The following is a 12,548-nucleotide window of genomic DNA, read 5'->3' on the forward strand; positions in this document are numbered from 1 at the left end:
ACTTGACTTTTTTTTTTAACCGCCAAAAATGCAGTGTAGCCCGAGGGCTGAGAGCTAAACGTGGTTACAGTGAAACGCCAAAGCCAGCATTGAAAGCAGCTTCAGCCTGGTGATTTGTCTAAGCCTGGTTTTAGCACGTTAACACGTACAAAGCGTCTCGCGCAAGTCCGTCCAGCAGCAACAAATGCTACATGTTTGAAATGTGCAAGGCTGCTTTAGGCTGTAAACTGAATTAAGTGAGTGAAATGCATTATGCCGATATTGCTTCAAGATGTGGTGGCTTTACAAGCATTTAAATCCACAAAAATCTAGTTTTCCTTGGGGGAATGTTTGCGTGAATATCTGTATGATAATGCAGGGTACCTCACAGTCTATGTTGGTTTCACCAATCATGACTTTGGCTAAAATGAAGCCACACTGTCAAGCTTATCCATCCACATTGTACACAGAAAGGTCAGAGGCCAAAGTCACGTGAAGTTCCCACGGAAACTGATTGACAGGCCTCTGGACCGCCACCGGCTGACCTCTGCTCTCTTTGATCATCAGCAGCACGTCCTCGTCGTCCAGGATGCGGATCAAGTCACCCTCTGGGTCGCGGTAATTTACTGCAATGTCGTCCACCTTGAAGACGTCCCTGAGTGAGACATGCACATGCGTCACAGTCAGTGGTTGCCATGGTGATATGAACACGTAAATGCAAAGGCATTTATTGTAAGCTTCATTTTTAAAGGTTGGATGAAAATGTTATTGGGTTTGTCACTGTGAGAATTGGTTATACTCCGAGACCTGCACACACTGCAAATTACAGTAAAATATTGTATGTTGACAGTTAATTTGATTGTGTTCAGTGCATCCATACATCCATTTTCTATGCCACTTCTCTTTAGGGTCGCGGGGGCATGCTGGAGCCTATCCCAGCTTACTTTGGGTGACAGGCGGGGTACACCCTGGACTGGTCGCCAGCCAATCTCAGGGCACATATAGACAAACAACCATTCACACTCACATTCATACCTATGGACAATTTAGAGTCGCCAATTAACCTAACATGCATGTTTTTGGATGTGAAACCCACGTACACACGGGGAGAACATGCAAACTCCACACAGAAATGCCCAACGGAGATTCAAACCCAGATCTTCCCGATCTGTGACTGTGTGGCCAACATGCTAAGCACTAGACCACCCTGTGTTCAGTGCAAATTTAGATAAATATTTAAGACTAATTATCACATAATATGGTATTAATAAACACTTTCAGAATTTTATTTTTTTTGCTTACTGCTATTTTAAATCTTCTATTTTTTTCTTGTTTAATTCAGTATTTTTATTACATATTTTATGACATATTCATTTATTTCAGTTTTTAATTCTGTATTTTCATTATGTATTTATTTACTTTATGTTTTTAATGCTGTGTGTTTATTACGTATTTATTTATTTGATTATTTAATAATATTGTTTTAATTATGTATTGATTGATTTCATTTGTCATGCTGTATTTTTATTATTTATTTCATAATTTTCAGAATATTTATTTCTCCAAATTGTTGTGAATGCACCTCGATTGCTCCACCTAATAAACATCCAGCGTTGTTAGTTGAGGAAAACAATAGTTATAACGTCAAGCATTTTTAAGTCATTTGCACAAAATTCATGCATTTTTGTGGTCTTGAAAAAGCAACGTTGTTCAACATAATCCACCACAGGGTACAATGGATACACACAGAAAAAACTAGAACAGAAGACACAAGAGTGATGATGGTGGGGTCAGGCTAATCACGTTAGCACAGCGCTTGTCGTCTAAAACGAGCCGCTAACGAGCTAGGAACAGATATGCAGTGCAGTAATAAGCATTTGCATGCGGCCATGTTGGCGCACTGCTAGATGGGGGGGGGTCAGAGGGTGTAGAAGGTCACTCGGGGGCTCATTTGATGATTGGCAATCTCCAATTTACGAGCTCAAGGTGAGTGTGTGGCAGTACGATGGAGAATTAATGGACTTCTGTGCATATTTTTATATTTTTAAGTTTTTTCAGCCTCAACAACAACAGTTGTACATTTCATAGGTATTCAAATATATACTCCAGTAAAAGTGGCAATGAAAGTGGCTTCGATATGGGAACCATATTTGGTAACTTCAGTTCATTTAGTGGCAGTACAAACACAACATTAAACCCAGCCAATCAGTAAAGACATTTATGATAATATTTTTTAAAAACCCATCGTAATTATACATTTCTAAAGATATTCGAACTTTATGAAAGCAGTTTTGATATATTATCATATTTGGTAACTTAAGCTCACTGTAAAGCAGTAGAAACATGTGACTAATCTCATCCAATCAGTAAAGAAGGTTAAAATAGTATTGAAAAGATACATTATTACGTACAGTGGTGTGAATGAGTGTTTTCCCCCTTCTTGATTTCTGTTTTTTTTGTGCGTTTGTCACACTTAAATGTTTCAGATCATCAAACAAATTGAAATATTAGTCAATGACAACACAACTGAACACAAAATGCAGTTTTTAAATGTAACTTTTTATTATTAAGGGGACAAATCTACATGGCCCTGTGTGAATTCTGCAAAGATGAAACTCATTGCAACGCTCGATTGCATTTGCTGCTGCTAAGGTTGGCCCAACCAGTTATTAGTAGGGGCCAATCACTTTTTCACACGGGGGTCATGTAAACTTTGGATTTTTTTCTCCCTTAATAATAAAAAGATTCATTTAAAAACTGCATTTTGTGTTCAGTTGTGTTGTCATTGACTAATATTTCAATTTGTTTGATGATCTGAAACATTTAAGTGTGACAAACATGCAAAAGAAATCAGGAAGGGGGCAAACACTTTTTCACACCACAGTACAGTAATTATATAACAGTTCGGTGTTGCAACAGAAAAAGAGCAACAAATGCAAGGAAAACATTATGCACAAATGTATGCACCTACGGTATATTATATTTTATATATAATTTTATATATATTTGATATATATTTTATTCCCTCATCCTTATAGGTCTGCTATTTTTCCACTGATCTGCACAAATGTAACTGGATTATGTGTGGCAGTTTGTGGAATAATAGTGGAACAGTTGCATTCAAGCGCTCGTCACTTTCACGCTCCATTACTCTGCACAGGTTGCAATTATTCCTGGTTTGCCCCCAAAATCTAATCTTTCTTTGTAAACCTTCTTCCAACAGACATAAAGACAGTGATTGACACCCACCTCATTCGAGACACCAGGTCCTTGTGTGTTGGCTGGATGCTGAGGTCCTCTTGAACACACACGTCTCTGCACACAACACACATAATTCAAACAACACGACAGGGAAGAAGGCGCAACATTAGGTACACCTGCACAATCTAACCAACTAACCAATCAATAGATATGTTTTTACAAAGATAATCATGCAATAATCATTTAAAAAAAGATATATCTATGTTAATTATTGTGGTTGTAGTTTGCAGTGGTGTACAACTGAAGGCACTCTCAGAATGTTCTTAAATTTGATTTATTTATTTATTTATTTATTGTTGTTTTAAGCAAGCGATTTAGAGATGTATTAAATTATGCGTTTATTTATTTTTGTATTTTAATTCCCAAGGTTCAAAACAAATAGAGACCTGCATCTACTGCAATAAATAAATAAATAAATAAATAAACACAGAAATAAATACATGCTGCTTTCATGTATTTTGTCAGTTACACTAATATAATGTGTACAGTATATGTGCATTCCTCTTCAAAATAAAAATATACTAAATACAAAATATAATGCCATATTTTCTCATTTAAAAAAAATTGTATTTTGTCTTCTGACACTTTCATAAGAATAAATATAATTATAATAATAATAACAACAGCAAAAGACCTCAAGTTAAATAATAATAATACAATAACTAATGAATAAGCTAACCAACATATTAGAAAAATCTTGTAGTGGAGCTGTACACCACTGCAAACTACATCCACAATAAAAAACATCTTAAATAAATATCAAAACTATGCAATATTGTCGTTGTAAAGGCTGAATTCTTATATTGGATTTTATTGGATTCTGCAGGTGTAAACCGCCTTTCCACCCGGACTAAAACCAGGTTCCGTAGAAAGAGAGTCGAGAGCGCTAGCCATGGAGCTAAAAGCCTGAGCTGTCACCTCGATGTCCAGCACAGCTCTCGAGGCTGTACAGTGCGAGCATTTCACTCACAGTGCCTAGAAATGGATGTGCAAGGATGTGCACCCCGCTCGTTTTAACCATCAAAAGACATTCTCAACACACACAACAAACTTCCGGCCTTCAAAATAAGAACGCTGATTACCACATCCTGTCTAATTGTGTAAAAAAAATAAAGGTGAGCCAAAAAAAAAAAAAAAAGAATAAAATAATTTTAAAAATGGTGAGAGAAAATGTGAATCTGGGATAACTGACAGTGTGGTGCAAGAGGAGATGGCAACAGCTAGCGTTAGCACTGGTGTTACCGACAGTGCTAGTAACGGTGTTAGAGATTTTGTTCCTAAATGTTTTCTGTGTTGAGGAGCACCTGCCCAGCCCTGCCTCTTAAGACGTCAGGGAGTGAGGTTTACCAACGTTCTCTTGTATAGCTGCACCAGCTGGCATCCCTGCACAGATGTACCTAATAAATTGCTCAGAAACTTATAAACACCTGGTGTCGACTCCGTTGGGGGTGAGCAGGTAGCATCGCAGACAGCTGTAGGTGTAGCCTTCACCTTCTCCCTCAGATTCACTCTCTGGGAGGGGCTTGATGATCTTCACAAAGGATTCTGGGAAAATACCCGTCTGGTCGTTGGTGGTGCCCTACAAGGAAATAAGAGGTGAGGGATGTGCAACTGGATACCCCTTTTGACTACCGCAATTTCCGGATTATAAAGCACATCGGTATATAAGCCGTGTCCACGTCGTAACATGGGATATTTAGTACACAGGAAGATGTTACACTGAAAGATGTTTTAAACTTTTAATTAAATAAATGCTTTTACAAACAGCGCCAAACAGTGCACGTAACACGGCTAGTTAAACAGTAGCCTACCAGAAATGTCATTCATCGGCGTCTTCTTCATAAAACCACTATAGTCAACTTCTTCAGCATCACAATTGAACAACCTCATAATTCCTTCATCACACACTTTGTCAGTCCCGCTCTGTCTTTTTTAGTCGCAATCGGTGTCACTTTCGCCTCGAGGCAAATTAGCCCTTTAGCTTGAGCTTTCCTCTTCATCGTGCAGTAGTCCAGCCTTTCAAAAAACGTCGGTGATCGTGGATTTTTTGACACACTATAAACCTTGGAATCCTACCTCTACTCGATGTTCGCACTGTCACTTGTTCCAACTCATTAGCTCCGATGATGAGACAAGACATTTTTTTCATGGGAGTTCAACATCTGCCGCGGTCCTAGCAGTCCAAACAGAAGCTGTAGTAATTCTACACTTGATCAAACTTACTTAAGATTAGTCAGAACACTGCATAAGACTTCAAAATGTGATATTAGCGTCCACTTCATCCGTCCAATTTACTACTTCCTGAAGCTGCACCTTAAGCATCATGGGAACTGTAGTTCCTTTAGCCATAAATTAACCGCATCACTGGAAAAGCCATAACGTTCAAAGCATGAGAAAAAATTATCAGCTTATACAACATCGACATACATGCACTTATGTCAAAATTCCCCCGTTCATGTCGACATTTATTGTAATATTGTCATATAGCGTGAAACAACATCAACATAACTACTGTCCAGTTACACGGCATTAAAACATGCTGACTTCCTGGCAGCATTAACCTGGATTCCACAACAGCAACTAACAAAATGCACCCATTGATTTTATTTTAAGATTTTTTTTTTTTTTAGATTAGCCACCGAAATGCATTAGTGCATTAGTGATGGTAAACTCGATTCCTTTAAATGACTTTTTATGAGTCACTCACCAAAGTGAATCGAGTACTCGATTAGCACTCAATGCGGCGTCTACGTCACCCAAGAAACTCGTACATGCGCAACAAGTCCACCAACCCAACTTTCTAAACCAATGGACCAACGTCAGGTTCACGGTTCACTTGTCGGCCCCCTCATGCCGGCATTGGCGAGTGAGTCTAGGTTTGTGAGTGCCCGGGTTCCTCGAGTGCTCGGCTCGGCGTTAGCAAGCGAGCAGCTCGGACAGCAACAGGAAGTGGAAAGTAGAGTTGAGTTGAGGCAAGGAGCAAATCTGTTACTCTTTTCACCACATCAATACATTTATACAAATGCAGTTAGAGCAGTGCTTCTCAAACAGTGGGGCGGGCCCCCCTGGCGGGGGCGTGGAAGGCAGGGAGTACTTTCAGTGTTAGTGCAGACCTGCCAACGTGTACAAATGTATTGGATTCACCATGCAATTTGACTATGCTTCACTGCTCTCCATTTTGTTGCGTTTCGGTGGTTTCAGTTTCAAGTTCAGTCTGTACTGTACAGATAAATAAAATTATCCATTTCTCAGTTGTGTTTCAAATCAGGGGGCGTGAATACATTTCTGTCCTATGGGGGGGCATGACCGAAAATAACTGACAACCACTGAGTTGGAGTTGTTTCCTTTTTAATTAAGCTCGCGGCAGCAGGGTAAGTGAACAAATTTAACAGATACCCGCGAGAATACCCGCGAGTCCCAGTTCAATTAAAAAAAAAGTGCAAGTTTTGAACAACTCGGTCAATACTCGATTATCTCAAATTTGCATCATTGTCATTGTAGTCAAGACAGCAGCTGTTAGACAGAGAGCATTACATATTATAAGGAAACAAAAGAATCTCAATAAAAATATGCACAAATGAAAGAAAACAATGTCAACAAATGTTTATCACCCATTCTCCTTATGTTTCTGGGCAAAGTCACAAATAAATGTGCAAGCAATGGATAGTTCTTACTTACGTCGACTTCAGCCGGCCAACCCGAGGGTCATCTGCATAAATGGGGTTTCTCTGTATTACACGCCAGTGTGTGTTGGCATTAACACTATGGAAAAGGTGTGTAACTGTACATGTATTCTAATGGGATTTTTCAGTATTGAAAATTCAGTACCAAGTTCCCACACACCGAGAGAACACCTTCCTTTCAGGTGTGGAACCGTCCTGACCGTCAGTCCTACCTCCAGCCAGTCGGCGTTGACTCGACGCAGCAGGAAGATCAAGTCTCCTCTCTTTACGTTCAGCTCCGCCTTGCTGCTGCCGCAAAAGTCAAACATCGCCTGAAGAGAAAGACATTTAGGTGATCACTTTTTTTCGACTGTTTTCACAGTGGTTAACTTCTTTTTACACTTGTATGACAAGAAAGAATGTTAAAAAAAAAATGGGATACATGAGGCACAGTGTCAACCATCTCTGCATTGTTTTTGTTATTAAAGTAAAACCTGACATTTTGATTGCTTTTACGCCCTCTAATATTAGAAGTGGTTAATTACATTATTAAAGACAGTGTTGCTGTTTTTAACCTGCTACTATTAAGAAAGGTTAACTTCTTTTTACACTTGCATGACTGCTATTTCTATCTTTATTATTTCCTATGGGAGAAGTTGTGTTTCGGTTCGGATCACTGATGAAAAGCGTGCATGTGAGCAGCTTCTCTCATCAGGACCACCCTTTTAAAGATGAGAGCGCAAAGGGAGCTAATGAGTGTCGTCGGGCTGGCGATGCAAGGCGCATCATCATCACATCAGGTGCAATGAGCGCAACAGAGGCAGAGGCAGAGCGACGGCCAAAAAAAGAACAAGGAGCCAGTAGGAGGGAGGTGAAGAAGAGGAGGAGTATAGTGAAATTTTTACGCAGAGGTGCAAGGCTGACAGATCACTGCTGCCTTTGCTGTCCGCTTGGATCGCAGCAAGTGAGGAGATTGGGATCAACTTCACGGGACGATGTGTGGTGAGTGACCGCAGGAGAGTATGTTATATTCATTTCATTAAGAAAAACACTTCTTTAACAGGATGTTATTGTCTGTGTGCCAGTATCTGCTATAGACAATTAATGATACTTTTCATATGTTTTCGTTCCCTCTCCTTATGTGGAAGCGGAAATTCTGATGAACCTAAATACAGCATCAAATGGCCTGAAACTTGGGGGTGCAGTGAGGCAAAAACCCAAAAAAAAAGAGTTAAATAATAGATTTTATTCAACAGGTGGGAGCCGATGAATACTTTCTGTCGCTCTGTAACCACTGAGGGTGAAAGTAGGCAACATTTGATGAATATAATGACCATATCAAGGTTTCAAATGGACAATTTATGGCTGATTTTGGGGCTGCAGCTTTAGAGCAAATGCATGCAAACATGTGCTTTGTTCAATATTTAATTTTAATGTAATTAAAATACTATGACTGAAAAACACTGCACACACAAGGACTTAAAAATAGCCAAAATATCTTTTGAATTGTTAAAAATTGCAATTATTCTCTGTGTATATGAAAACAGAGACAAAATATGCACGGTTTATCCTGTTATTGAATGCACATCTGGGTAGTTTCAGGTAACAAAGTTTGCACACACGGCAAATTAAGGGTGTGTTCAAAGAAACTGGTATTGGAACAGTGGCCACTAGATGTCAGTAATGTTACTGTAATGATCAGAGCCACACACACACACATACACACACACACACACCAGACTTGATCGCCGGAACAACAGGCTTTTATAGCAGGTTTGACTATATCACACAACAGGCTACTGTTGCTGCAGTCCACGCCAAGCTAAAACTTAACTCCGAACCCCCGACATCACTTCCTGTCCGCCTGCCCCTCCGGTCCCCTAGGGAACATATACATAGCAACACACACGAGCACAAGTTTTTGTGTCTTAAATGGCTTATTTACTCTTATTATGTCTACTATATTGTGTAATACGCGTGTATGTGACTATAGGGATGTTAGTTAATTTCTAGAGGGCTCTAATAATGTAAAAAAACTGTATTTAGAAGGTCGACAACAGGTTTTCTATGTTCTATTGTACCTACAAAACTATTCCACTTACAAATAAGGAATCCGACTTCATGGAAATTCACTTATCACAGTCAGGTCTACAACCAATGAACTGGGATAAATGAGGGATTACTGTATTTTAGAAGCGTTTAAGGAAATATGAAAATAAATGTATTCAACACAGCAGATGACACTTTGGTTTGGAATATTTGAATTACGTCACGTAATATGTCACAAAAGCCGCCCAATTAAGTCCTTGCTTCATGCATATGTTCTTTATTGTGTAGCCTTTGGTCCCGTGACAAAAATGCCAGTGTGAACACTAAACGAACCACACCAAAGTCCGCATGAAGTACTGTATCTCTTTTAACATTATTGGAACACAGCCTAAAAGAATAAGGATAAATAGATAGAAATTCAGGCTGGATTAACAATCCTTGCAGATAATCTTGACTGTGTCAACACAACACACAATACACGTCAACACACAATAAATTAAGAATGTACGACTTCGGGCATACATTTTGTTGTGGTGTGGACTTGTGAGCGGCCATGTAGTAATGTGGAAGTGTTGAGAAGGAGAATGAGCACAGGCGACACTTAAGTGAATAATCCTTCTCCTCTTGGTTGTTTTGCTTTGTTCTGTTGTGTATGAATCTGTGAATGATGATACACATGCTTAATATTGTGTTTCTATTTTTAATTGAAATAAAAAGACTGCAAATTATACGTACTGCATAATACGTACGTATTACACGTCCCCGCACCCTAATCACAGTTTAGGGCTTGCGGGCTATGCTGTGATCAGGGTTCAAGCTAGTTAAAACAACAAAAACAATTTTGTTAGGAATGGTAATGGTTTAGAAGTACATCATATTTTTACACTTGCACAATTCAACATACCCGAAAAGGTGTAGGAAGAACCAGAGTTTATTTAATAATACCCCTTCTCCATGTCTTAGCAGTCACTGATCGCTTCTACACTTCCTGTGTTTAACATATACCAGGTTAAAGAATGTCTTATAGCAAAGTTAATGGAGTTTGTAAATAGCTTATTCAGCAATAAATAATAATAAACAAATACATTTGTAAAATAGGAGGCAAGTTGAACACAATAAGAGATAAGCAGCACAATACATTAAATACTTAAAACACATAAACAAATACTACTGCATCAATTCGTACAAGTGGATGGTCTAGAAGAGAAAGAGGCAAAATGATGAAAAGGATCACATTAAATAGCAAATGATGTGGAGAAATGATGATTCCAGATTCAGAGAGCACACGCATGGGCCATGTGATTGTGATGGTGTCCACATTACACACAGGTCTTATGCCAGTGTAGCTGATAACACGGGAGGAGAACAAGATGATATTGCTTCAACAGAGCAACGGGTGGCCATCTTTCTGTCATCCATCAAGGGGATCGGATGTGGATTTCAACATCAATTGCAAATGCATTCCAAAATCAACACCAAACGTGTCATCATCATAAAGACAAACAAACAAAAAAACAAGGTAGCTGTGCTGGGGCAGAGAAGCAAGCTGAAAGTAACAAATGTCTACTTGAATGAGCATCTGACAAAACGCAACACCGACATTGCCAAGAAAGTGTGTGACTTAAAGGGATAGTTACGATTTTTGGACATGAAGTTGTTTGACATCCCCATCAGCAGTGTAGTACATCAGCAGTGAAGGCATTTTTGTGATGCAAATGTTTACTCTTTTAAAGGCACATTGTTTTGAGAAGCCAAACTCTTAAACTAAATGACCCAGCAACTGAGCGGAACTACGTTCCTCATCACAGAAATCCGACCAGAACTGGACTCGCGGCACTGAGTGGGGGGTAAGTCACTGTTCATGTGCTACACTGCTGATGGGGATGTCATACAACTTCATGTCAAACAATCTGAACTATCCCTTTAAGATAGCAGGGGAAAATCCAATGCAGTTGGAGTGCCAACTTAAAAATCTATTGTATATCAAGTTAAATGAAGGACCAGAGAAAGTCAAAGTACTTGTTGTCAAAGACATCGAGGACCTGGACAAACATTGTAGATGACATCATCTCGACTACAAGGAAAAGAAAACTCACAGACTTGATGCAGCCTGAAGTCATCAACAATCGACATTAACTCTACAATAATAATATAGATGATGCCAAATTCAACCATATTAAACCCATTTATTCTAATGTATTCATTTTCTATTTATTTAATTATCTTCATTTATTTTTATTTGACTAAAAATACATTTATTTGAACTTGAAAACAAAATGCATTCTTATTTTATTACTTTTATTAAATTTTAATCTTATTTTATCCTTATTTTTAACATTTGAACCCCTTCCTGCACCTTCCTTCTTTGCACATAGGAAGTGGACACAATTTTATATGACAAAATGTAAGCAAACTAAATACTGTAAGTGTCAACATGTAAAAGATATGGTGTGAATGAATTACCAGTAAGCTCTGCTTCTTCGTACTCCTTTTCAGAGATGTTGAATTGTGCAAATGTAAACACATGATGCTCCTTAAAGTAACTTGTTAAGCATGTCTGAAACAAACCATACCATGCCACACCAAATGACAGTGTGGAAGTTATGCAATACAGGAAATCAGATGCCTTATGCTGTAAATGAGCCAGACTGTAACAAGATCAGTTTAGACATAATTGACTACAAAGGAGTTTATATACAGTTGTGTGCAGCTCGTTTGCATACGTAAAAACTCTAAATGACCCCTGGGTTCAGCCCTGCAGGTGCAATCATCCTGTGCAATTAGATGACCCGACCTTAACGAGCTTGTAACAGCCTCCGTCAGTTGATGAGCAGGAGCAAAAAGGAGGGGGGAGGAGGAGTGCCCTTGGTGAAAAGCAGCATACTGTACTATCACACAGGCTCTCAACTGGAGCTTTGTCTACAGCTGGATTGTTGGGCCCCAACTACCTTCAGGCCAGCTTGAAACGGTGAGCCAGGTTACCATGGTTACAGCACCAAGTGAAAAGAATTCTCACACTTTTGACGTTGTTAAAAGGATGTGCAGGGAGGGAGCAGCAATAGCATTTTTACAGAGGCAGGAATCTATTGAAAATAAATAAATGTAAAATACAACAGGAGGAGGTAATGAGACCCCTGGGATTCCAAACACCTTGGTGGTTTCCATATTCTGAGTGACACACAGTGACAGAAAGATCAGACCAACAAGGAGACCAACTATCTTGTGAACCACTACACTAAGACTTTGCTTAAAAAGAAGCTCCTAATGTATTACTGTTGCTGCCAAGGCCACTGATTCCTGCCCAGACTACCTCAGATCTTAGGGTCAGCATACCCTGGTAGGGCACATGAGTTTTCTGGGTCCATCATTGTCCTGCCCCCAGAACACATCAAGTCCTAGGGCCACTTGCAGTCCCTAGGATCATCACCCCTTTCCAGACTGATCCAAATCCTTGAGGCCATTAGGTGTGCCCGGCCACCTGAGGTCCCTGCCTGAGCCACAGACTGCTTCAAGCCCTAGAATGAATTTTCCCATGCCAGGCGACCTGAGGTCCATGGGTGCATCATCCCTACCTGCTGGCTGCCTGAAAATTAGCCC

At 39.5% G+C, this 12,548-nt stretch overlaps 2 protein-coding genes across 2 annotated transcripts in view; one reads left to right on the forward strand and one right to left on the reverse strand.

Moving 5' to 3' along the window:
- Window positions 1-12,548, reverse strand: part of ncf4 (neutrophil cytosolic factor 4) — a 22,221-nt gene continuing 9,673 nt past the window's right edge. The window contains exons 7-10 of the mRNA XM_054779791.1: window positions 7,136-7,234; window positions 4,668-4,819; window positions 3,229-3,294; window positions 1-634 (exon numbers count right to left, since the gene is read on the reverse strand). Of these exons, the coding sequence (XP_054635766.1) occupies window positions 427-634; window positions 3,229-3,294; window positions 4,668-4,819; window positions 7,136-7,234 (525 nt within the window). The 3' untranslated portion in view covers window positions 1-426. The remainder of the gene's footprint in view (window positions 635-3,228; window positions 3,295-4,667; window positions 4,820-7,135; window positions 7,235-12,548) is intronic.
- Window positions 7,740-12,548, forward strand: part of pvalb7 (parvalbumin 7) — a 23,865-nt gene continuing 19,056 nt past the window's right edge. The window contains exon 1 of the mRNA XM_054779792.1: window positions 7,740-7,904. Coding sequence (XP_054635767.1) covers window positions 7,898-7,904 — 7 coding nt within the window. The 5' untranslated portion in view covers window positions 7,740-7,897. The remainder of the gene's footprint in view (window positions 7,905-12,548) is intronic.

Source organism: Dunckerocampus dactyliophorus, chromosome 6 (assembly GCF_027744805.1).
Source record: "Dunckerocampus dactyliophorus isolate RoL2022-P2 chromosome 6, RoL_Ddac_1.1, whole genome shotgun sequence".
In the NCBI taxonomy this organism is placed as follows: Eukaryota; Metazoa; Chordata; class Actinopteri; order Syngnathiformes; family Syngnathidae; genus Dunckerocampus; species Dunckerocampus dactyliophorus.